Consider the following 27138-nt stretch of genomic DNA (forward strand, 5'->3'; position numbering starts at 1 on the left):
GCTGATTAGACAGTGATAGCATCTCAGGGAAGAGGCTGAAGGAGATTATCAAGGAATCACTGTGAAGTGGGGCGGAGAATGAAGCATCTCCAAGGAGGAACGCAGACACACATTTGCAAGCTCGTATCCACTCTCTGTTGCCACATGTCCACTCACAGGCCGATGCATTCGGCTGTGTTCCACCCTCCCACAGCGCAATTCCCACTCAAGCATCCGTCGTGTCCATTTGGAGAGAGAGGGATAGATGGAGGGGATAAAAGAGGCAGAGAATGGGGAGTGGCGGAGGGCTTGGATCGGGGTCTGAAGGGTATCCATGCATACAGAAGCGTAAATTCACTCATCCAGGCTGGGCCTAAAAACAAGCCATACTCACATGAACACACACGATCATACACGGAGCCACACTGCCCTCTCTGGAGACCCCTCAGGCCCTATAGTGTTTCTATATCAAGTTGGCCTGGCAACTTCACAAACTGCCTCCCTAGCATCACATGCTCTTACTGCCTGAACTCTGCTATGGCTTTCCTAAGTGGGTACACTGTGTTCATGAAGGCAGCTATTAAAGCTCTGGCCTATATGTTGTGGTCAGTCACTGTCCGCCAGCTGAAATGGCCAGAAACCTGACTTAGTTGTGCCTTTTCCTGTTATTGTTGCGCTTCTTCTGCAAGAGCACTGCATGAGGATTCTGAAAACTATTTTATCATCAATCATTTATGGTAATTGGCTTGATTATTTAAAGTAGGTGATATGCCCTGGAACTTAAGTGGCGAACCTATTAGTCTTAATGAAATCTTTTCAGTTCACACAAGCCACTCCCTCTGTGTTCTGGTCCATCCATCTGCTTTATATCTCTTACTCTATGTGTCGCCATTGCTGTCACAAATGTCATGTCTCTGGATGATTAAAGTCTGTCAGCCAAGTAAACGAAAAAGGAAAATCTAGAAGGGATCAGATCATACAACAAGTAATATTTAAATTTCCAATATATATATATATATATTTTAGATAAGGCAAAGGAAGTGAAACCCATATCGCTTCTTCTGGAAATACCATTTTGCAAATGCTTGGTATATTTTTTGCAGGGGCTTTTAAATGGAGCTCGTCTGATTTATTTAATTTTCATACAGCTCACCAGCTTAAATCAGCAGGTTTTTGTTGCATCTATAGAAAATCAAAGTTAGAGTTAGAGCAAGTTAGTTAGAGAGCTGAACCAATAACCACCCGGCCACCCATCCTACTAGACTGTAAAAAAAAAAAAAAAAAAAGGAAAGAAAGAAAGAAAGAAGGACCCGTAGGAGAGACTTTTTGACAGATTAATGGCAAACTTGTGAGGGAAACGCTGGCCAATGTTTTTTCCCACGCGAATTTGCTATAAAGTGAGTTCCGTCTCTGAAGGTGACGGCAGAGTCGTTGCAGAAGTTGTTTTCTTTAGTTTTTTTCCTCCACTCTTTGTCAACTTTGCGCCCAGGCTGTTGTTAAACTAAAGGACGAGGTCATCGTCCTCTGATTACCACACATCTGAAAGTTAAATGAGACTCCCAGGTGGCCACGCAGTCTTGTGTTTGTGTGAGTGAACAGTGTCTGAACTCTCCCGCTCTCGAATCCACACTCGCAGATGGCACAAGGCTTGCAGATGCAGCGCCGTCATATCCCCCTCCTCTGGAGACACAGAGGGAGAAGCGGGGTTGGAGCAAGTCTCCTGTCATTCCCCAACAGAATGACCCAAACTTTAAGGTCAAAAAGTCTCAGGGCGATATTTGTTTATTGGTGCGGTTGTGTTTTACTCAGAAAGAAAGATGGCGTCTGAACTTACACAGGGTTTGCAAAAGCAGATTTAAAAGTAGATTTGCATGTTCAGGCTTTTGTCGAGCAAGCAGCCGATAATTAACATGCTTAATGACTCTGTTAAGTGCTCTTCCCACGCTGTTTCTTTCATTGTTTTTTGGCATGGAGAATGATGATTAGCACGGCTAATGATGTATACGTTTCTGTGATTTTGCAGCAACACGACAGAGGCTGGTGGGACTTACATCAAAAAGTGCTGCAAAGGTTTCTGCATCGATATTCTGAAGAAGATTGCCAAGTATGTCAAGTTCACCTATGACTTGTACCTGGTTACCAACGGCAAGCATGGCAAGAAAATCAACAATGTCTGGAATGGGATGGTGGGAGAGGTAAGATCAGCTATAATTAGAGACGTTGTCATTGACTGATGAATTAGCAAAACAGAGAGAGAGAAAAAAACCTTTTCAGGTCTCAGGCTTTGGCACCAACACTAGAAATGTCACCGTCTCTGCAAAAAAAAAAAAACCTCCTTTGCATCTTTTTAATTATCAGCCCTAACTTGAAGGTAGTCCCGGAGTTCATTTTAAGACTGTAAAGTTTATGGTTGTCCATATTTTTTTTTATAGCAGACTTCATTCATTGAGTTGAAGTCTGTCTGGCTTTCATCCTGTTAAGTACTGGCTCCAGCTTGCATATTGAATATATTAGAATTCAGAGTGAGAATAAAAATAAGAATCATTCTGGAAGTACAACCTCAGCTTAATAACAACAAATGGCATCCGAAACAAATTTTTTTGCTAAATTGATAATGACAGAATATTATGTCATGTGTTGTTGTTCATCTGAGGCTCTGTTTACCTCATGCCAAGACCTCTTTTAATCATGTCCTGATAGGTAATACCTATGAGTTAAAGAGGGTGTACTTTCTTTTTCACGTAACAGTTTTTCCTGTCGAATGTAAAATTTGTAACTTCTGTCAAAACCAGTGGACGTCATGTAATTTGGACTTTTCTTCACTCCCTCACTCCATTTCTCCATTCCCTCCCATCGTTCATCCCTAATCGCCCCTTCTCATCCATCTTCGATCCCTGCGTTCCTCCCTCTCCCTCTCCCCCCTGGAAAGGTGGTCTATAAGAAAGCCGTCATGGCCGTCGGATCTCTGACGATCAATGAGGAGCGTTCTGAGGTCATCGATTTCTCCGTCCCGTTCGTAGAAACTGGGATCAGCGTCATGGTCTCACGTAGCAATGGAACGGTCTCGCCGTCAGCCTTTCTCGGTAAATAGCTGCTTGTTGGTGGCCAGTAAAACAAGCCGCGGGTGATCCGTCTTGTTTGCTTCCTCACTTTGTGACAGTGTTGCATGCATGTTTGTTTTGTGTGTGTTTTCCCTGAAATGCAGAGCTGACAATATCATTTAGTTCTCCAACACAGCTGCCAATACTTGCTTTTTCAGCCGAGAGATTTAGCTCAACTCCCGTTTCATGCCACAATGGCACTCACACTCACCTGAGGGGCTTAACTGCGGGGTTTAAACCGTGGGGACCGTGGAGATCCCTGTGCAGTCTGCTCAGTCACGTTCGTTTGATGCCGAGCGTCCACGTCCAACTTCCTGCACACAACCCACAAAGGCTCCCGCCGGCATAAGACCAGGAAATAGCCAGGCACATGCCAGTAAACACGGGCACAATCACACACGGAGGGACACACGTTGACATGTATGCAGCATGCAGTTAGTGCTGCGAAAGTGGCAATTATGAGGGCTTAGCAGGAAAATGGCCGCTTGCCAGCATTCGCACACATCACTTGAACACACACACATTGGCTGCCCGGTGCCAGCAGTGCTCCCCCGTACATTAGAGCAGAGTTTAATCTCTGCAGCAGTGTTGTGAGCTCAGAGGGAGGACAGGAGTGCTGACACCAGAGTTTCCTTCACCGTACATAGTCAAATGAGAGTGTGTGCTTGGGGTTTCTGCCGGGCCTCCGAGCCTACAGGACCCAGCTTCTTGATGTTCTTTCCTCAGTGTGTGCGCATATTGATTTGATCCTTCAGTTAATTGTAAGACAGAGGCGGGGGTAAAATAAATCGGGAAAATTGATGTGTAGGATATTAAAGTTTTGACCGAACACATGTTGATACTTAATCTCTGTGTTCTTCATTCTCTCTCTCTCTCTTTCTCTCTCTCTCTCTCTCTCTCTCTCCCAGAGCCATTCAGTGCATCAGTGTGGGTGATGATGTTTGTGATGCTCCTACTGGTGACTGCAATGGCTGTCTTCATGTTTGAGTACATCAGTCCTCTTGGCTTTAACAGAAACCTGGCTCAGGGAAAAGGTGAGCGTGGACACGACGCGCACGCCCTGCAAATCGACATTTTCTGATAAATTGCATGAAACATTACCGTCGGCCCTGAAAACACAAACACCATCCGACTGTCTTTTCTTTGTTCTGTCTCTCAGACCCCCACGGCCCTTCTTTCACCATGGGCAAGGCCGTGTGGCTGCTGTGGGGTCTGGTCTTCAACAACTCTGTGCCAGTTCAAAACCCGAAAGGAACCACCAGCAAGTTCATAGTGTCAGTGTGGGCCTTCTTTGCTGTCATCTTCCTGGCCTCCTACACTGCCAACTTGGCTGCCTTCATGATTCAGGAGGAGTTTGTTGACCAAGTCACTGGGCTCTCAGACAACAAGGTAAAGACCAACCAATGGGAAAGATAGTCCGTTGCTATGGCTCGATGACGGTTTGTTTTCCAGTTGAGACGTCAGTTGTGGAAGTAATAACTCCCTCGACCACAATGGGAATGCTTACATCCAGCTCGATATCACAAAGTCTTTGTTTTTATGCACAGAAGTTTGAAAATAATCCTGAAATAAAATGACAAGTTTTTGAGCTAAAGAGCTAAAATGATGGAAGAATCACTTTAGGTGCATTTAAAAGGTTCAAACAAATTATTTGGTTTTAGCTGCTGGATGCTGCTCAAAAAAATCTAACTGGATGCATAACTGGAAACTGATAGTGGTCAAATCTGTTGATGTAGTACGAAAGGGCTGATTCTGTGGGTCTGCAACAGTGCTGGTGGCTAAAAACTCCCTCATAGTGGAGTCTGTACAAGAGTAGAGATGATAAACGCTAGTTTAAAGCTAAGCTCTCTAGTGGAGATTAAATTCTGTTTATTTGCATGTTTCTCTACCAAGTTCATCAGAACAGCAGATTTTTAGTGAGGTTGGACATGCAGTACGAGGAAGATGGGTTAGAATATAAGAGAAAAGGTCAAGCCAAATGTGAAGAAATGGAAAAGGAAAGCAAGATAAAAGGGCACAGAGTTCCTGTGGACAGAGATATAGATGTATGGAGAGATACTACCAGCGAGAGGCTGATGTCAAGGGCTTTGACAACATGCAGAAGGAGGAGAGCGAGGGATGGAATGAGGGGTACGTCAACTGGCAGGAGACTGACTGAGGACGAGCAAAAGGCCGAGACGTACAAGATGGCACAAGACAACAAGCGGACAGATATGGGCAAGGCTGACAGCTGAGGCTGGGGAAGGAAAGGCATGAGGGAGCAGAAAGTAAGCGATATACATGGAAAGACAAAGAGGAGAAGGGAAGAAATGAAGCAGACAAAAAAGGTTAAATGACCATTCTGAGAGACATGCCGAGAGAGATGAGACTGGAAATTGAGCCACGATTAGGACAGTGATGATATGTGGGATGACGTGTATTTAACCTGCTGTGTATTTTAGTTTAAAGCAGCGTAACTACATAATATTAAGCTACTAGGGGCCAGACACTCCCGAAGAACCTTGCTTATCAACATCTTTTAGTCTTATTTGTACGAAAAATATAGTTTACTTAAAGAAGCTGATAACTTTAGCATTTTTGTTTTACTTTGCATATCGAATTGTGAAAATCCTAATATTTGCTTGAATAATTCATTATTAAGTGTAGTGAGCCACGAGTGGACAGGTCTGTCTCTTTTAGGCGACCAAAGATTTGTTCTCTGCTCTTTAATTTTTCTCTGCAGGGAGCTTTTGACAGCAGCCACTGGTGCAGTTCTTAAAAGTGTTTCATTGGTAATTATTCAGAAGGAGAAGAGTGCCTTTCCAATCCCAACTCCCCCAGCAGGCTCAGATATTCTCATCAGTGAGCCCCCTTGCCATATTTACCCTTTCCTGACCTTAAAGTCTCCGCTCAGCCTCTGGAGAGGCACAAATGAAGGAAAGTTGAGAGAAGAGAGGGAAACAATAGTGAAGAGAGAGTGTGTCCCGAGGGCTGTTGCTTGTCATACTGACAAACACACTGCATGACATCACCACTTGCGTATGCATGCACACTCAAACGCAAAGTGGAGTTTGACTTGAAAACGCATCCTCACTCTGACCTGATTACACAACAGAGACGCACACGGAGGCAGGCAGATACAGCGTGTATTATTACCGAGAAAGACTCATATACGGAGCTACATTTACGCTGTAAGCAGCTCACATAAGCAATGCAGACTCCAAACAAACAAACAGATGAGTTTATGCGTGTTCAACAGACACGGAGCAGAACGCATCAGTGCTAATAATATGCTAATAGAATCCTTCATGCACTGCCTAAATGTTGAGTCAGTAATGTGCTGTATGAATATGCAAAAGCGAAAAAGACGTGAAGATGTTGGAATTATCACGCAGAGCGATTTTGATTACAGATGTATATGGAAACTACGCGCACGCTACGTGGTCAGAATGAAGCTCGTAATGCACACCCGTGCTGTATCTGATGGGGCACGGTGCTCCCCCTTTTTCTGACATTTAGTGGGTTGTTACCACAGTGACAAGCACACCGCTACAGAATCTCTTAACGCATACGCTGACACACTGTACCTAAGAAAGCACATTGGGCTCGGGCAGAGAGGGGAAAAAATAGAGGAAGAGTAAAGAGAGAAGAAAAAATGGAAGCAAGAGTGTCCTTTAAATATGTCTTATGCAAATAAAGTGTAGGTGGTTCAAACGGGAGGGAAAACTGTGTGAAAATGTTTGCATTTGGCATTTTTCACTTGTCACGTGATGCTTTGTGAGAAGTATGCACATTTGGGTGCACAAAAGTTGCACTTTCTGCCAATCTAGATCATTTCTGTAGAAACTTTGAGGAGTGCTAATAATAACAGCTGCCTGTTGGAATGCCCTGCTAAGTGTATAAGCTCACTTTGGTATCTTGGAGCTTTCACTTTGATAGCTGGAAGTAATTCTCAAACATTAGAACATTGAAACATTGAATTCTATGAATGGTATAGAAAACATGCACGAGCATGTTTAAAGACTGGAATAACATTTGTACTGTAAAGTTATCCCTGGGTTTTTTCCCCGTGTTTCAGAAATTTTTGTTTTGCAAATTTCTGGTGAAAAGTGCTGTTGAACTCCCGAATAACACTGATGTTTCCTTCATGACGATCTGCTGACTTAATCCACCACCACTGCTGTCTGATTTAGATTTACTTTGGTGACCGCAGCCACTGCCTTATTGCTCTTTATCCCACCACAGTTTCAGAACCCATACGCATACTCGCCTCCATTCCGCTTTGGGACGGTTCCAAACGGATCTACAGAGAGGAACATTCGGAAGAACTACCCTGCTATGCACCAGTACATGGTGAAGTATCATCAGACTGGAGTCCAGGACGCACTTGTCAGCCTCAAAACAGGGTAAGCACACAATCAGTGCGTGACGGTTGTAAGTCTGTTTTTACACCAGTCATTTATGTAAAAAAAAGACTCACCTTAACTGGGATAGGCTGTTGGGTTGCATGCTGCTTTTTTTGTGTGTAATTTCATGTGTGAGTGTACTTCTCTCTCGAGTGTGTGAATATGTGTGTGTGACAGGTCTTCTGAGACTGTGGGTGAATGGGCTTCCTCGCTGAGAAGACCAGGAGCTATTTTTAGTAGGAGTGATGGTGTGTGTGTGTGTGTAGGAGGGGTAGGTGGTGGGGGGTGTTGACGCAAGGCTAACCAAGGACAAATTGACAGGCTGGAACAGTGAGTGGTTTAGTGTGGACGAAAATGGTTAAAACTAAAGAAAAGGACGAGAGGGCAGATGGGGCAAAGTGGGTGGGGTAAGAAACCGAGCCAGAATCATCTGATTGGTGGTAATAAAAATAAATAAAAATATGGAGGGAACAATGAATGAATGGGGCCAAGAGATGAGAGAAGGAATTAGAAAGCGAGGGGCGGTGAGTAGAAGGGGAAATTGAGTGTTTATCCTAATATGAACATCTAATTCATGCTCCCTGATTTTTATTCAGTTGTGTTTTTCAGCTCGTTATCCCTCATCCATAAGTCATAGGACCACTGGAAGTAAACTAGTAAAGACGGCTTGAACCACCATCTATAATACTCTCAGCTGCTCATGACCGTGGTGTCGTATTAACATGTCTCGCATACAAGCAGCAAAGCAAACAAATACTGCACGCACGCCGGCGAAATGCTTCGAAATGAAACCAGCCGCTCGTGTCGACACATCCAGCTAACTGCAGGTGTCGGCAGTCAGTAATACCCTCATTGATATTTCTATTCTGTGGTATTAGCAGATGAGCAACACTGCAGCATTCAGCTGTTGGAGCCTTGATGGCTGGATTAGCTCTGATCGCACATAATGCTGTCAGGCTTTACACACAGAATCTGTTGCAGCCGCAAGAACCAAAAGTGTGCACAGAAGAGCTAAATTGATTTGATTTACACGATGGGACCGAAATTATGAAGACCCCAATGTTTTAAGTCTATTTCGTAACTGAATAAATGACAAATGTACAGCAAATACTGTTAACGTACAGAAACATCTTGGTGTATTTCTTTAGAAAAATGTTAATTACTGTAAAACGTAAATCCCTTGTGAGTTCATGCTCACATCTGTCTAACTCAGCGCAAGTCCAGGTATGTTGTGGGTTTTTGTGACTGTATTAATATTGAAACATTCAAGTATACTGATAATTATAATGTATGATTAAATATACTAGTAGTTCCCAAAGATAAAGTGAGTCATTTTTGTGAGCTATAGAAATATCTTGAAATCCCCCGTCTGTTTAAGCTGTGTTTTAATGGTGAAAAGTTTTATATATATATATATATATATATATATATATATATATATATATATTTTCTAATTCGGGAGTTGTTTTCTCACACACATTAAGCTTAAGAGACAAGAGCATTCCAGGCGACGCAGTCACTCTTTACCTGCTCGCGAAGGCTGTACTTGGTACTTCAGAGTGAAAGACACCTATCTTCCTCCTTGTAGCTTAAGAATTGCGTCAGGAATAATTGTGAATCGGGAATCTCCAGCAGAAAAACTCACCTGCAGCGCCAGAGAGGAGTGTGCAGAGCTCTTTAAGCTTCCCACAGGGCAGCTCAAATTTCTGGATCAGTTTCGCTTGGCTTCTGCATCAGAGAACCCAATCATCTCGTGCCAGGCTGTTGCAGAATTACATCTTTCTCCCACATCTGCTTGTGTAAGTTGGTGTTCCTTGCTCGGGTTTAAATAAAGATCACCGGGATGTTACGCCTCTCTGTTGAACAGGACTAGCAAGTGACCCTCTGTTCAGTACCACCAAGGATTAAACGACTCCCAAACAGGTATGTGATCCTGTAAGTTGCCAAGAAATATAAAAACATACGTTAAGTCTGAATACCACTGCATTAGATCATATCTGATGGGTTCCTGGATTCATCGTGCCTTAACCTTTTCCTTAACATACAGTACTTAAGAGGAAATCTTAAGAAGGTGAAACTAGCGAGCCAGGATTTTATAAACTTCATCAGAGAGAACACCAAGAGAAGATCCTACCTGCAGACGTCACAAACTGTTATGGGATGTGCATTTCCCAAGACTACAACTGACCAGAACATCGGTGGTATTGGCACTTATCTAAGCATCTGTGATGTTTGTGAAGTGACATGTATAAATAGAAACTCAAGGACAAAACCCACCCCAGCAGCCTGTAGCGGCTCCCATATGTCAGGCATTACGGTAACAGTTGTACCAGTCCTATTGTTGTAAATTCAGACATTGAAAAGACTGAATTCACAACAATACTTTGTTTTCTGACTTGACAAATAACCTACCCTCAAGACCACTTCTTAAAGGTGGATTTGGAAACTTTTGTCCTCAGCAAATTGTCACAACAAGGAGCCAAGAGTTTGACCAGATGAGGTGTGATGGCGTGCACTTGTTTTCCTTTTTTAAGATCAATTTACAAAAGGGTACAATGAAACCTCTTTTTTTCACAGGCTCTGTTGCCACCACTGACTCCTTCCATTTTATTTGAAAGAAAAATCATCTCGATGAAAAGAAAATGGCCGACTAACAGCTAACAAGAGGACGAGCGTAGGCTCATTTTGATCTCACTGCTGATAAGGTGCATGCTGGTCACATATAGAATTATGATTATCTGGATTTTTACCTAGTTTAACCCACTGCTGTTCCTCTGGCAGTTCACACTTACCAGAAAGGAGGTGGCTCAGCGCCCCATCAATACACACAGCAAGCTGACATCATGGAATTAGCTGAGAAAGCTATTGCTACATTATAAGCTGCAGCCACGATGTTAACAACGCAAGCTTTGCTACCTTTTCTGCCCAAAATTTATTTCCAGTGAAGAAAAGCAACACTAATATTTACTCTTCTTTTTGCTAGTTTTTTTTTTTTGTGGTCATTTTGTATCTTTGCTGCTGAAAATGGCTTCTTTGTGGGAGGTGCTGGCAAAGATAATGCTTGCTTGCCAGGAGCTTCGGACATTTTATAATCACCGTGCTTTACCTGTTTCTATGCCCTCTATTTGCTGCTGCAAGTGCCTGCGACTCCATCTTCTTCTTCTACTGTTGACTTTCAGGCAGAGAAGACACTTTTGGGACTCACAGCCAGTCTAGTGGCAGTATAGTGAAATTGTTTTTTATAACATCTTAAGTATTTCTTCAAATTAAGTTTAGCCTTTCAACCTCTGATTCAAAGATTATAATTATCTATCCCATTTCCAAAAAAAGTTGAGAAACTTAGTTTCCCACCGTTTTGTCTTAGTTTTTGTCAAATGAGTGATGACATGGTGTCATACGCCATGTTATTGGTCATTTGAGATTGTATTGACTCAGTTGTAAGACCTGGGGACAAGATGTTTTTTATTATGATTGGATACATGAAACCTTAGTTTTAATTAATTGATAGAGGGTTTCCTTTCTCTTTCATGACTGTATGTGCTGTACTTGGAGTCACCCTGCGTTAAGTGTAAAATAACACAAAACTGTATAATTTTACAGCTTTAGAGGTGACATTCAAAGGCTTGGATGAAATGTGGGAAGAGAATCTCTGCTGCTGCCCATCATTCAAACATTTAAAGGTGTTACAGAGATGCGGTGGCTGATGGCCTCAGAGCTTGATTTTGTCCATCTTGTGCCTACAAACATGCACAGACATAAGAGCACTCTTAGAAAGGCACCAGTGCGCACTTTCGTCTGCCTCATCACACAAGCTCGCCGATACAACCCCCCAGTTCCCCACACATTCGAACACACAGCTTGCGAGTGGATGGAGCCAGTGGTGGTTTAAGCTGATTATACAGCTAAACTATCGGCTGTGAGCCTTCGTTAGAGTGCTGGATCTGACATTCAGTAAATGCCAGCCAGTCACTGGACTATTAGCGGGGCTCAGAGTGTTTGAGTGTGCATATTTGTGCATGAGTAGTGGCTGCTGAGGGTATCAGTTACATTGGAAATGTCAGTCTGAGGCTGGGATCTTTTTTTGTAATGCTTCGACTTGTTTACGGGTCTCTGTGTGGACGGAGGGAGAGAAAGCAAGACAGTGTAAATGTTTGTGTCTGTCTAAAGTTTGTTTAGGTTGTCCATGTGTCTCCAAGGTCCTATCATCAGTGAGGCCTGCTGTATTGAACCGCTGCTATACCCCACTGTGTCCATTGTGTTTGGTTACGCTCGAATTGCAGTCCCATTGGAGATGATTTAACACCTCACAATTGATCTGCAAACAACACACTCTGAGAAATAGGACCCTCTTCTGCCTCCTGTCTCATCCTGTGCACTGCTCGCTCACTCTTTTTAAAGAACTGCGGAAGCCGTCTCGTTTTGTCTTCATCCCCTCACTCGTTTCTGGTTTTTTTTCTGTTCTTTTCTGTCTCCCTTCTCAGCAAATTGGACGCCTTCATCTACGATGCCGCGGTGCTGAACTACATGGCTGGAAGAGATGAGGGATGTAAGCTGGTGACCATCGGCAGCGGGTAACTAAAGCTACACTTCCTTAAAAGTGTCATTCGGGTTGCACTGTTCAGGCAAGTTTGATATGGGCAGAGATATGGGCAATAACACACAAAATGTTATCAGTCAGCCATGCGTTGGAGGCAAAAAGATCCCCATCGACAGTGTTTATGCTAATATATGCATGGTGAAAGATTCATTGGAATAAATTTGACTTGTGACGGCATCATCCCGAAAGTATAATCTAGCATGTTAATGGGCTGCTGCTCTCACTCTTATTTTGGTTTGATATTCTAGGAGTATATATGATCATTTTGTCTCTAGTCTGATTCGTGGTTTGCTGCGAGAAGTTGAGACTAGTTACAGTTCCACATGCAGTGCTGTCTTAAGAAATAAACCCTCCTAATAAATTTCATGACATATTTTGATGACTTTTAGTGTACAGCCGTGACCTAAATTGTCACTTCATAATATTTGCGTGCATTGATATGCATGAGGTGTCAGACTCCAAGCCATCTGGAGAAACAGAGGTTGAAATATCTGTTCAAAGGTTAAAGTGTGTGCTTCTGTGTGTGTGTGTTTGTGTGCGTGTGGGTGTGCTTCTGTGTGTGTGTGTGGTCATGTTTGTGTCCAGGTATATCTTTGCTACCACTGGTTACGGCATTGCTCTTCAGAAAGGTTCCTACTGGAAGCGACAGGTGGATCTGGCCATCCTGGCAATCATCGGAGATGGTGAGAATCCCACACACAGCATTCTTGTATGCAAATTCCGCGTGTATGACACTATCCGAAAGGCGAAAGGTTGCATTGCTCTTTGCCAGCATTGTAGTAAATGCAAACACACACACACACACATGCATTTTTGCTGCCTTGTCTACAGACAGCACAAAGCAGTGAAGTATAAATAGTCCTTTGATGTTATTCTGGACACAAAGACTGCTCTAAACAGAGGGCAGAGTGTGTAAGTTATTCTAATATATTCCTCTCTGCAGAGTCAAAGCTGTTGCGGGTGTGTGTGTTTGTGTGTATGTGTGTGTACACACCACTCTGAATCACAACATTCCTTTATTACAGTAGCCTCTGAGGTTTTTCCGTAAACAATTTCCTGCTGCAAAACAGGGAAAGTGAGACAGCGAGAGCTTTTAGTGACAGATTCACTTTCATTTTACAACAGGAGCATTTTGCTGATGCAAGTGTTCTCAGCCACTGGCATAAAGTGCATTGAAGTTGATTAAATGAACATCGGTGTTGCAATAATCCTGTCTAACTGAATGTTATCCAGGCTTCAGAGTATGCGGGCCATACTCTGCAGATATTTTTGAGAAAAATCAGCTTTCCCTCTTTTGTTTTGCTTCTCACTAATGGCATCCAGTCTTCTCGTTCTTGTTTTTTAACCCATTGCGGTACTACTAGAGTCGGCTTTAAATCTGTACTGTCTTCATGCCACAATAAAAACTTCAGCGTTGCTCAATTTGTTTATTAAAAAAAGGAAACGAGTCACAAAGGTAAGGATGAAGGTGAGAAGAGGGGCTGAGAGTGGGACTGAGGAGAGACAGAATAAAAAAGTTCAGGTGACAGAAGAAAGGAGAGAAACCAAACAGGGGGTGAAAAAGTGACCACACGATCAGGAAAGTGACGGAAGAGGGCAAAGAGAGAATGAAACACGAAGCATTGGAGGAAAAAGGCAAGGAGAGGAGTTAGAGAAGGGCTGGTCTTTGATAGATGACAGTGACATTTATGTTGGCAGAGCCTACTAGATCACTTAGACACAATGTGGGACGAGAGCATGTGGTACTTCATGAAGGGACACACAGAGGGCTCTTTCTTTTAGGATTGCAAAAAAATTTCACTTGAGACTAAATATGCTTGTAGTCAGAATACAGTCAATATTTTACCTGTTGGGCGACAGTAGGAAAACTTTGCTGGAGAAAAATCATTCACAAATGCAAAAATCTTTATTAGTTTTTACAGTAAAGCAAGTTTATTATCTGCCTAAATCTAAATATCATTCAGCAAGGGTTAGAAACGGCTCATGCTTGAGCATGAGTGATGAACTGGGTTAGATCATCACTTTGGGTTCATAATAGCAGAGGCTGGAAATTCCCACAGAGAGCTACCACAGCTCAAATCAAATTTTACGATTTTCTGTTTCTAATGAGCTTGAAAGTCGTAGTTTAGTATGAAAACACCTTCATTCTTCAACACAGCCTGAAGCCCTCTTAGACGCACCTTTTTGTCATTTCTTTTAAGTAGTCTTCAGGAATAGTTCTCCGGGCTTCGTACAGGACATTTCAAAGCCCTTCTTTGGATGCCGGCTGCCTTTTGTTACGTATCTGCCAAGATGATCCCGCAAGTTTTCAATAATGTTGAGGTCATTCATCACTCCATGAGACATGTTGCCACTGATCCTCCAGTTCTTGCCTCATTTGGTATACTTCAGCCTTTTCTTCACGTTTCCCTTCCATAAGAAGAGCTGCTTGACAGCCACCCTTACAGAGCCTATTTGTGATGAGGCTTCAGTGAACAGTAGGTAAATCAACTGAGGAGCCAGATGTATCTGTCAGGTCTTGGCTTGATTTAGAACATCACTTTTAGACACGGACCAGCTATGATAAGTTCTCAGCTGACAGCTCATTGAAAATCACCTTGCTGGTGCAAAAACACTATTTAATGTCTGTCCACCTGTGTTATCTTTGGTATTTTCTTGTAGATGCAACAGAAATGTAAACTGGAGATGTAAGCAAGTTATGTGTCTTTGCAACAGGCTGCTAGTAACAGAATGCCTAAGGAGACAATTTAAATTTGGTTTCTTCAATAAGTTTCCTGTTATGTGCAACCACACCGGTTCACCCCTTGGCTTAGGTGCCTTTTTCATGCTTGAATGATTCTTAGGTCAGTGTTAAGTAGCTTCAGAAACAAAACATGCATGTCTCTGGAATTGCTCTGGAAAAAAGTAGCCGATGATCAAAGAAAATATTTTTAAAGACCTTCAGAAAACCTGAACTATTGCTCAAGACCTTTTAAAAAGATGACAAGAAAGTCTGGCTGCTCTGCAAAACAGGGGTGCCCTTTAGACTTTTGCACTGTACCGTAGATTCCTCAAAATAAGACATTTTTAAATATGTGAATATAACTTTGAGTGACGTGTGTTCCTGTGTTCCAACTGACTGACTCCCAGACTTTAGCCTGAGCCCTGTGACTCCTTATACTGTAAGAGGAAAGATTTTGGATCTCAGCAACACTCTACCCTAAAATTAGAGCAGTTTGAGCTGTAGCCACTCCAACAGCTTTGAATGTCCTTGATTCAAAAGAAAAAGGAAAAAAAAAAGATTAACCTTTTGATACCTAAAGATCATTCTTAATTCCGAGTTTATCATAATGTGATTAAAAGACCTGGGTAGATCCATTAGTGTACTCAGAAATGTTACATGAGACAGGTGCTCTTCAATTGTACTTAAGGGTTAATGATGTCTTGTGAGTCTGCACCCAAAGACTGAGCTGAGCACCACCATGATATTTGTCTTTCCCCACTAGCAGCCTTAGTTATCCGGCCCTGAATGACACAGATTGGATTAGCCACGCGCCAAATGTCACAGAGGAAGCCAGAGCAGGAGGGGAAATGGAGGGAAGGGTACACAGAGTGAAGAATGAGAAAAGATAAGGTCTTTGTTGCTTTCCAGCTCCCTTTTAATAACACACAAAAAAACAACCTCTTTGACCTATCTGGCAACATAGAAGGGACTGTGAGCTCAGTAGCTGGTGACACAAACAGGCCTTAAATTTAAAGCACTTAAAAAGGAATGTACAGGTTTACAAAGTTACTCTGAAGTCAAAATGAGACGTACTGCAAAGCCTGAACATATATGAAACACTAAAGGGTTGTGTGCCTAATCTGTTGTGGTCATCATGTTTTGAGGTATTTAATTGTATGGTCTGTTATTCCTTTAGGATGGTTTTGTTTGTTGTGGTTGAAAATAATTAATTATGTTTTACAATCAAACACCAGAGAACATTCGAGAGAAAACATTTCCCACACTATGGTATAAAACAGGGACAAGTACTACCAGAGATAGTCACATTTTGAGACCTACATTATACAGATATTAACAGATTTTGGTTTCTCTATTTTACCACCAAATGTCTCCTATTGGTTAATTTACTCGTTAGCTTGAAGCAGTTCCTACAGTACAACAAAGCTAGATTCAGAGCATTTGTAGCTTTGTATTCTAGACTCAAATGAAATAGTCATAATGAAAAATAGAAATAGAGGCCTTGGAGTTTTAGGGTTCTACGCAGCATCTTAGCTGTTCCTACAACTGAACTCTTCTAGATCTCTCTGATGTTGTCCCCGGGATCTGCTGATCCCAGATTGGGGTCGTGGCCCCGCGTGGTCCGATTACCACTGGTACCACTGCTGCCTTCAATTCCCACATCTTTTCAACTTCCTCCGTCAGACCTTGGTATTTCTCGAGCTTCTCAGGCTCCCTTTTCTTGATGTTGCTGTCACTTGCATTTGCTACATCTATCCACTACTGCCTTCCTCTGCAGTTTGTCGACCACCACAGTGTGCAGTTGGTTAGCCATCACCTGTTTTTCAGTCTGGATCTGGAAGTGCCGCAGGAGTTCAGCTTTGTCATTCTCCACTACCTTTGGAGGTATATCCCACTTTGACTTTGGGATTTCCAACCCATACTCAGTACAGATGTCCCTCCTCTTCCTTCTCCCCTTCCCTGGGTTTCAGCTGCCTGAAACATTCACTCAGCAGTTCTTTACTGCGGGCCATTTTCCTGAAGTATTCCTGCATATTTGTTGTTTCATCCAGGATAGTAGCTCTAACGCTCACTGGCCCCCTGCCTTTCTCCTTCCACTTAGTGTCCAATCTTAAAGTGCCAGACTTGAAGTGAAGCCCCCCATGCATCATGTGGAGCTTTTGTGCCTTGATATCAGTAGCTTCTGTCTCTTCTTTGGCCAGGTTGATGACTGGAAGAGCATATGTGCTGATGGCTTTGACTTTGTTCTTCCTATGTAGACTCTTCAGGACCTGACTTACTCTTTGTAGGTACTTTGTTGTGACTGACTTCCTTGTGACCTTCTCATGGTTGCCATTTGCCTGTGAGATCCCAAGGTTGGGTACAGCTCTCCTGAACTTCTGCTATGGTGCCCTCTGGTAGGTTAACCCCTTTGGTTATAAGCTACATTTACCATTTCAATGTCCTTGCTGTATATCCAGTGAGTCGATGTCTCACTTATTTCCTGACATACGGCTTGATGTCATCCACGTGGAGGAGGTTGCTGTTGGTTGCTTCATTTTGAAAACGGTATCTGAAACCACTCATTGTGATGATGTGGCTCAGGGGGTTCAGGCCTGTACAGAACAGTGGGGACAGAACGTCTTCTTGGTAGATACCCACTGGATGTGAACTTGTGCATTTGACCAGGAATTGGCCTCCAGGGTTGTCTTTCACAGCACCATTAAGTTCTTGACAAAGCCTCCTAGTGTCCTATTGCTGTTGTAGAGTTCCAAGCATTCCAGTATCAATGTGCGCGACATTGAGTCGTAGGCTTTCTTGTAGTTAATCCAGGAGGTGCACAGATATGTATGTCTGATCTTACAGTCTTGAGTGACAGTTTTGCTGATCAGTAGCTGGTGTTTAGCTTCGCTGGTGTTTCTTCCAATTCCCTTATTGGCCCCACCCATGTGTTGAGGCATGTGCCAACTTATCTTTGCTATGATGCCTGACAGGAGCTTCCAAGTTGTACAGAGGTAGGTAATCAACCAGTAGCTGCAAACTCAGGCAGAAACAGCATTGGAAACTTTAGATCCGCATCTCTGCAGAGTGGAACATGAGTCTCCTGCTGCCCCAAACATAAATTTGCGGTAGTAGTATGTGCGCCGTTTTGACTAATCAGTCAGTCGAAACTTTTGACTGATACTGTATATCTAAAGTATTCCATTGACTAAAATGTGATTATATAATGAGGGTCTACACATATAAACCGTGTTTGCCGGTCAGTGAAGGCTGCTGAATTCAATCATTTGTTATTAATCATCCTTTTTCATTATTTAGTTAATGATGTTTATTGTTCTGGAGCCCATAGAGCTGGTAAAAAAAAGAATGATGCATAAATTGCTAAAAAGAAAAAAACCTGGACAACACTGCACACCCTCTATACAACCAAGTTATTGATTATTATTGATTACACAACGGAGTGTCTTCGGGCAGAGGCTTCTTCTGGTCTGACGCAAGAAGGATGGCTTCCAACGATAGCCTTGGATCATTTTCATTATTATTATTTCATTATTATAGATTAATTATTCGTAATGCAACAGCATTGAATAAATATATACTAATAAAATTTGTTTTTCAGGTGAAATGGAAGAATTAGAAGCCCAGTGGCTGACAGGAATTTGCCACAATGAGAAGAACGAGGTGATGTCTAGTCAGCTGGATGTGGATAACATGGCAGGCGTCTTCTACATGCTGGCCACCGCCATGGGGCTCTCCCTCATCACCTTTGTCTCGGAGCATCTGTTCTACTGGAGGCTTAGATACTGCTTCACCGGAGTCTGCTCCGGCACGCCGGGTCTTCTTTTCTCCATCAGTAGGGTAAGGAGCAGTTTCTGTCTGTGAGGTGTTTATTTGCATGTGCAGCCATGTTTCACAAACTTTTTTTTTGCTTGTTCAGTGGTTCGGGGGGGGGGGGATCTCCTGCTACGTTCCACAAAATTAGTTTTTTAATCTAAGTTAAACACACAAACAAGCAACCGAGTATGTAGACAAGTGAATATGTGGCTGTGTGGATATCTGAGCCTGGGGTGTTCTCACTGGGTTAACAGTGGTCATGATCAAGGCTATAAGGTGCAGTGAAGCACTGCAGCTATACTAGAGGCTAATGCTGCACTATTGAGGTCAGAAAGGCCATTCTTTTTTGTATTTGCTGCCAACTGAATGAGGGAGGAGAGCGAACATGCTCGCACACTTATGCGGAGACAGAGCTATAGCTAAACTAAGACGCTGACTGAAACAAGAGAGAAGAGGAAGGGCTGTGCAGATGAGGATGAGAGGGAAGGAAGGGGATGGAGGCACAAGGGGGGATCACGAGGCAGCCCTGAATATCGATAAAAATAGACCTTAATTGCAGCATTTTTTTTCTTTCTTTTTTTTCGGGTGAAACCACAGCAACCCACGTTTAATCAATGTGTTCTCTCTCATTCTGCTAAAAGGTCAGCATTCTCTCTGGTTGTGGGTGAGAACAGAAGACATGGACATGCATCCCTAAAAGCACTGCAGTGTCTCTGCACTATTTTTAAAGCAGTGTGACTCCGTATTTAGACGTTATCGGAGGGACGCAGCAAGGGCTTTGAGAGAAAATAAAGTGAGGATCTTGAGAAAGATGTCAGAGTAATTCTGAGTCGAAGTGCCCTCATGTGTTAAATACTTTCGAGGACATATTGGTAAACATTTATGTATGAATTCAGTATTTTGTCCTTTTTTGTTGCTTTTATTCTCACCTTTAAATGTAAAGGCATTCGGTCGAGTCCTCAACTGTCTGATTTTCAGTGTGAGATGATCTCTCAAGAGAGGTATAGTTTTTTTTTGCTTTTAACTTTGAAAGATCAAAGTTGGGGTAATTTTTGCAAAATTCATCAACTTCAGAGTTGCTTGAAGGTTGATCTGGGGCAAAAGAGACATAAAACATGAAACCAGCTTCTCAAGGGGGCACTGCTGACCACGGAGTTTGGATGAACTCTAAGTGCACTGGTTAATTTTCACATTATGCAAGCTTTCAGTTGTATAATAAAGTCGTGTTGTAAAATTAACAGAGCTGCCGAAAGGCTTGTTTCAATGCATTGCATCATATCTCGTATGTGTCCCCTTTAGAAAACATACACTTTTTGCTTTTCTGATTATGATAAACACACGCTGATAGTAGGGACTTTTTGTTTTGCTGGTTAGACTTAAGTTGTTTTATAGTGTTTGGATTGAATCACAAGTCACTTTACTTACTCCGTTATTTTCCTTCTAACTTGATCAAATATGGTTGTTTTGAAGATTCATACTTAGAATTAAATCAACGTCTGTCTCTACTGTGGGCCTCAGTCAGATTTTCTTTGTAAGTTGCTGCATTTCACAGACAATTAAAGATGGACTTATTTGCTAATGTTTCAAACAATACAGTTTTACTATGATTTGCTGAGTCCTTGGCAATGTCATTCATTTTCATTAAGCCTAAGGAGCACGGATATATTTGGCTAAAGCATACAAGTAACCATCATACTGTTTGTCTCTCTTTTTCTTTTTTACCTCTCCACTGTTTTGTCCTCTTACCATATCTTTATCTGATAAATTTGTATTTCTCTCACACTTTTTGTTCTTTGTTCATCCATATGTCTCACACAGGGAATCTGGAGCTGCATCCATGGAGTTCACATTGACATGAAGAAAAAGACAGATCTTGACTTCAGCCCCCAGGACAAAATGCTCAAGCTCATTAAGTCCGCCAAACAGATGACCAACATGTCTAATCTGAGTGGCTCCCGCATGAACTCACCCAAACGAGAATTCATGCACTCAGCTGGCCCCATGATCATGGACATGATGGCAGAGAAGGGCAACTTCATCTATGCTGACAACCGCAGCTATGCTCCCAAAGATATGATCTATGGGGACACGGGTGACCTGCAGTCTTATCTTGCTAACCGCCATAAAGACCACCTTAACAACTATATCTTCCAAGGTGGTCAGCATCCTTTGACCCTGAATGATGCCAATCCAAATACGGTGGAAGTAGCAGTGAGTGCTGATGCGGTCCAGACCAATGCCAAGCCATCACGGACGCTGTGGAAAAAGTCAATGGACACGCTCCGTTCTGCGCCCCCAGGGCCCTCTCCAATGCCGGACATGCTCATGCCAGACCCACGGTTGTCGATGAAGACGCAGCGCTACCTCCCCGAGGACGCAGCCCACTCCGACATCTCTGACTGTTCAAGCAGGGCAGCCTCCTACAAGGACCCAGAAAACAACAAGCACCTGAAGCCCAAGGACAACTTAAAAAAAAGATCGGTGACGTCGAAATACCCAAGGGACTGCAGTGAAGTTGAGCTGTCCTACTTAAAAACTAAGCAGGTCACTGGTGGAACCACCCAAAGTGGAAGAGGAGGAGGAGGAGAGAAAATCTACACCATTGACTCAGACCGAGAGCTGAGCCTCCATTCAGACCCCATTCACTATCATGAGAGTCACGGTCTTGCTGCAGACGATTTGGATTACCCTGAAATGTACTCAGACCACAGTGAAAACTACAGGAAGTGTGAGCAGCCCATCATTCATCTGAACTCATCACCTTTGCATCACCCAGATTCAGATCTTCTGCCAGACTCAGCCTACTCTAAACACTACAACCTGAAAGAGAAAAACCTTTCTCTGTCCCCTCATGAATCCATTGACCGTTACAAACAGACACACTGCCGTTCCTGCTTGTCCAAAGTGACCGCTAGCTACCAGCCAGGAGGGTCATATACACCTGCTGCAACTTCCTCAGCCTCTGGCACACGCTCACCTTATAATCGCTGTGAGGCATGCCTCCACACAGCCAACCTATATGATATTAGCGAGGACCAGCTCCTTGCAGACCCCTTGCTCAGTCCCACCTTACACCACCAAGAGCAGCAAGAGCCAGACGAAATGTTTGGTCTGTATTGGCCACAGACAGATGGGCCACATGTCCAAAAGAGGAACCGCTTGAGGCTGAGCCGTCAGCACTCCTTTGACAACATCATGCTTGAAAAGCCCAAGGATGTAGACCTGGGCCGACCAGCACGCAGTGTCAGCCTCAAAGAGAAGGATCGCTTCTTGGACTCTGCATCTGACTCACACTATGCGAACCTCTTCGGCATGCGTCCCTACTCTGGCCGACTTTTTGGCTCTGGATCTAAATCAATGCTCTTTAACCACAGCCTGGAGGAAAGCAAGAGGAGCAAGTCCCTGTACCCGGCCCATGGCTCGGAAAACCCTTTCCTCAGCCACTCGCTGAGGGATGATACCAGCAGCAGACTGGTCCATGGGCGTAGCTCCTCTGATATTTACAAACAGCTGGCAGGAAGTTCTCCTGCGGCGGCCCTAGGAGCAGCCCCCATCAAAACGCGCAATGATGCGAACAATCTTCGCTCTTCTGTTAAGTCCACCTCTTCATACTGCTCAAGGGACGGGCGGATAGCTAATGACATGTACAATAAAGAGCATGTGACGCCTTACTCAGCCAATAAGACTAGTGCATACCCAGGTCCACGTGGTGTCCTAAACTCAGCCCAGTTCAGCAATAGACGGGTGTATAAGAAAATTCCCAGTCTGGAGTCAGATGTTTAGTTGATATAAGGAACATTGTGTTCTCTCCTTAATACTCCTCTCTGGGTTTGTATTATAATTTATCAACTATGTTATCCAGTAAGGGATGCCATAGCCGCACTACGTTTTTCTTCTTGTCTTCGACATTGTAATCGAAAAGAACTTATGCCCACTCGGGTGTGACGGTATTACAACTATTCTCTTTACAGACGATTTCACCGTCTCTGTCAATTCTCTCCCATGTACCAGTGAGTTGGCAGCACGGCCAGCACTCTGCCATAAGGTATCCAGAAATAAGAATAAGCTGGGGAAGCATTTGTCCCCAGCTTTTAAAAGGGGAAAGGAAATGGAGTAGTCCCATTAGTTGGATTGGAAAGCTTATGTTATAGTGTTGTGGAACGCCTGCAGTTGTTTGGAAAGGGTCCGTTGATACTGGCTTGAACTGTGTGAGGAGGATGAGAGGAATTATATGACAGGGGAATTAGAAGTAGGGAAGGAGGAGATAACTCCTTGAACCACCCACCCACCTTCTTCCTCTTTTTCGTTTTCCACCTCCACTGTCAGGCGTGGAGCTCACTGGTTGAGGCGAAGAGGCCTGACAGGGCGACCAGATGGGTGGTCCTGACGTGGAGACATCCCAGGAGGGCAGGGGTGTCACAGTGAGCTCGTCCAACAGTCTGCTGCTTGTTACTCTGACAAAATAAGGCAACTGAGACACCTGGCAGCAGGGGAGGAGAGACAGGGAGGAACGGGGTGAGTGGCTAAATGACAGAGTGGAGCAACCAGTCATTTGTGGCAGATAGGAATTGCAAGTTGAGTCGGAATGTGGTTGTCTGTGTTTAAGCCCAGGCTGAGGGACACCGCAATGAAGAGAAGATGAGAGTTATGTAGGTGCTATCAAAGAATAATGTTTACAGACTGACAAAATGACTGATAGAAAGGGAAGAAAAGCAAGAAAACCTGAGGCAACTGATGGGCATTTCATTTGTGGCACTGCACATAGAAAAATAATTGCAAAGTATTGCTTTTTTATTCTATTGAGCTATAAGATTTATAAGGGATTCTGGCGTTCAGATCCCCCTATGTAGGATTTTAGTGTTTGCTTATTTGGTAGCACAATAGCCATTAGTTTTTTGAAACCTCTCCCACATTTGCTTTTGAAAGAAAGCATAGCTTACTGAAAAATACCATCAAGAGTAGTAGATTCTTTTGCATGTGTTGATTTTTTTTCTGTGTCAAGAGAAGAGAAAATACACACAAATACGATTTCAGACGCATATCTTACATGTTTTTTTGAATGGGGCTGAGTCTTGCCGGATGGATGGATATTTGTACAATCGAGACTTTGATCCTTGACCTTTGTACTTAGTAAACCTGTGTCATGCTGTGGCTGCAAAGGAGCACGGTGACTATGGAAGGGAAGAGAGCAAAGATGAGACACACAAGGGAGAAAAGGACGAGATCACACAGCCGTGTCCACTGTCACTGTATCGGCAGGTGGTCGCTGATGTGTGTTTTGTCTTTGGACCTCCCTACCACTGAGAAACAGGGTATTTAGCTATGAAAAACACTGACGATTCCTTCCTTCTTTCCTTCTTCCCTTCCTCCATCAACACATCTCCTGTGTGATCGGTAACGATTCGCTTTGTTTTCTTTTGGTTTGTGTAAAGTTTGGTGGGCTTGTGCGGCGATAGCGGATCTGTATCGTCTTTTTAAATCACTACAGTCAAACTGAAGATCTTGTTTAGATATTTTTGGATGACCCAACTGTTTGTAGATGTACAATCAGCCAGGGCTGTCGAGGATGTGACGATTGCTTAAGACTGATCCCTAGTTTGCCTTTGTAGTGTTGTGTGGGTGGGATGTGGGAAGGGGTGGGCTGGACAAGCTGGGTGGATCCGAGGAGGCTCCACTGTTTATGTATTCATCGATCACGTATCCATCTGTGGAACATCTGGAACTTTGGTAAGCTCGAAACGTGAACTAGAACGTTTGGTTCTTGATCCGATTGTTTATGCATTTATTTCTTTGTCTGTTCTTTTCGAAAGCACTTAGCAGAAAAAGACTTGCACATGCACAAACTTCCATTTCCACTTGTGCCCACGAAACATTTTCTTTTACTGTGTTTATTTCTTTTTTGTAGCATAAAACTGTACAAATTGTACAGTCAAAAAAGAAAAATCGTGAAACGATCTTTAAGTGGCTGATTTGCTTGATTGATTGGCCTCACAAAGCCAAATTGTATCAAATGAAATACCTCAGGAGGATTCTGCGCATTTCTAGGGAGCCGTAGCAACAGAACATGATGCGCCGCAGGTTTTTTGTAGAAAATGAGTTTGAAAGGGGGGAAAGAAAGAAAAAAAAAAAAAAACCAACAAAAAAAAAAACACTATTTATAGCGGCTACAAAGCAGAATCGAGCTTTTCTCCTTCTGATGTTTACCAGTCCAAGGTCTTCCAGTTCGGCTCTGTGCCCGAACTCTTGCAACCCAAGTAAATCAAGAAGAGGAAGAGAATGAGGGGGGAAAAGGGGATGACGGTAGGGGGGCTTCAATGGTTTCGCCCACCACAGGGGTGGCTTGCGTGCCGTTCTGCTTCTTGCCAAACTGAGCCCCCTTAACAGAATGAAGGGTGTTACTCTAACATCCCCCAAAATCAGAAAAAGCCACCCCTCATGTGGAATACACAAATTGGAGTCTCTCTCTTTCCTCTCCATGTTTTTTTTTTCTTTTCTTTAATGGCGGTTGACTGCTTTAGCCACTGTGTTTCAATTCAAGCTTCATCTTTATCGCTTTTAACAACCACTGTCTTATCACTGTTGTGTACTCTTGGGATACGGCAGTGAACCTCTCCTTGCTTTCCAATCAGCTTACCCAGCGGTGACTGAAGAGCAACATTTGTCCTTTCTCTTTATTTGCATCTTATCTGCATATTTATTCTTATCATATTTACCTCCACATGCTGCTTGCGTAAGCTGACGAGTGAACAATATGCACATGTAAAAAATATCAAACGGCACCATTGTGTTTTATGAACTCATGATGATTTGTTCATTTTGTTCGACTTTTACAGAACTGTCATGTACACTGATGCTGTTTTGCGTTCAAACACACACACACCCACACACACACACTCTCAGACACACCCTTGTGATGACAACCCTGCTCTTTTTAATGCAGAAAAATGTATTTTAATTACATTTAATGATAATTAATGAGGTGATGGCATGCAACCCCAAATGTAACAATTCTTTATGTTTTTATGTTCTCTTCTTTCTTTTGCGTTTGTTTGTTCATTTTGGTTATGATGTTATGATCAATAATGCGTTGTAACCAGGTGTGAGTATATACATATTTTGAGAGGAAAAAAAAAAATTTATCTGTGTTAAACACAATGAAGATGCTGCTGCTGTTCTGAGGGAGACGGCGAGGACCTGACCCCTGTGAAACTTCCTCAGTTGGCCGGCTGGTCCTCATCGGGCCACGTTTTGTCCACAGGAGGGGCAGGTCAGGGGTCAGGGCTTGGCTTGCTATGGCAAGACATCCTTGCTCTTCCTCCAATGGCAGGTGAGAATTACCTTATCACCAGCTCTGCTTCTCTCTTCCCTCTCCCTCACGTGTAGTCAGGACTTCAACTCTGAAGAAGATAGAAGAAGAATAAAGAAAAAAAAAAAAAAAAAAAAGCAACCCTCTACTTTGAGTCTGCTATCCCTCCAAAGATACAAGACCTCTTTCTTTATTGTTTGCTGTAAGAAAGAATAGAGCTTTTTTTTTTCTTTTTTCTTTTTTTTTAAACTAATACTTCCTCAAAGACTTTTAAGGAACTATTTTGAATATATTTAGAAATGACACCTGTAAACATCGCTTGTAAATTCATACTGGAATACATCATCATGGAGAATTATAAAGAGTAAAAACAATATTTTTTGTGTGAATTTCACAAGAGCTCTTCTGTACAGTGGCACTGTTTATCTCTCTTTCTCTTTCTATCTCTCTCTCTTTCTCTCTCTGTAGAGCGACTAGAATAAAATTTCACCATTCACAAGGCTTGCTGTCCTGTCACAATGTCCTGTCACAACAGCTTTTTCTCACCTTGTATGAAAGTAATCTCTTTTGTCAACTCAAGGTTACTGATTATCGCAGCGGAAATGGGAGAAAGCGCTGGCCGATCCTCCACCGACTTTGTTCATTTCGCTTCTAAATATGTTTTCTGCTACAATTATGTCTCTTGCTCAAGACACCGGTCGCACGGATTCAGTCGGAAATCAGGTTTTCATCAAGGCGAGTCAAAGAAAAAAGGTCTACTACTCATCGTCACTTTCATTCTCACCTCTGCCTCTCCCTTATAGTGCACCTGGGACTTTGTATCCATATAAACTTTCTATTTTCTGCTCTTTTCGTTCTCTGTTCGACTGTAGGAATCTGGATCGCCTTCACATATTTGTTCATTTAATTTCACACCTGTCGCCAGATGAATAAAACTGGTTTCATGCAAAGGAAGACAGCTTTGTGCATATATGCTGTCTGCCTGATTTCCACCCCCATATTTAGACACGAATAGATGTGGACACTCCTCTACTTAGCAATGTGCATGTTTGGGAAAAAAAATATTCTGTTTGGACCACAATCAAATAGACGAGGCAACAATAGAAATGGCAAAGAGAGAGCTCCGTTTTAACCAAATGTGAAGCAGAGAGAAGGAAATGTATTTTATTGTCTGTGTCTCATTTGTGGAGCATTGTTTACAGCTGCTGTCCCGTACTGTGCTTTAATGTGTCCCG

At 43.0% G+C, this 27138-nt stretch overlaps 1 protein-coding gene across 1 annotated transcript in view; it reads left to right on the plus strand.

The window, feature by feature from the left end:
* Positions 1-26040, plus strand: part of grin2aa (glutamate receptor, ionotropic, N-methyl D-aspartate 2A, a) — a 132404-nt gene extending 106364 nt beyond the window's left edge. Inside the window, exons 7-15 of the mRNA XM_072368139.1 lie at positions 2003-2174; positions 2909-3062; positions 3989-4114; positions 4240-4469; positions 7305-7465; positions 11947-12036; positions 12648-12745; positions 18383-18621; positions 20416-26040. Coding sequence (XP_072224240.1) covers positions 2003-2174; positions 2909-3062; positions 3989-4114; positions 4240-4469; positions 7305-7465; positions 11947-12036; positions 12648-12745; positions 18383-18621; positions 20416-22380 — 3235 coding nt within the window. The 3' untranslated portion in view covers positions 22381-26040. The remainder of the gene's footprint in view (positions 1-2002; positions 2175-2908; positions 3063-3988; positions 4115-4239; positions 4470-7304; positions 7466-11946; positions 12037-12647; positions 12746-18382; positions 18622-20415) is intronic.
* The last annotated feature ends 1098 nt before the right edge of the window (positions 26041-27138 follow it).

The sequence above is a fragment of the Leuresthes tenuis genome, unplaced genomic scaffold, assembly GCF_036924035.1.
Source record: "Leuresthes tenuis unplaced genomic scaffold, fLeuTen1.0.hap1 SCAF_17, whole genome shotgun sequence".
Lineage (NCBI taxonomy): Eukaryota > Metazoa > Chordata > Actinopteri > Atheriniformes > Atherinopsidae > Leuresthes > Leuresthes tenuis.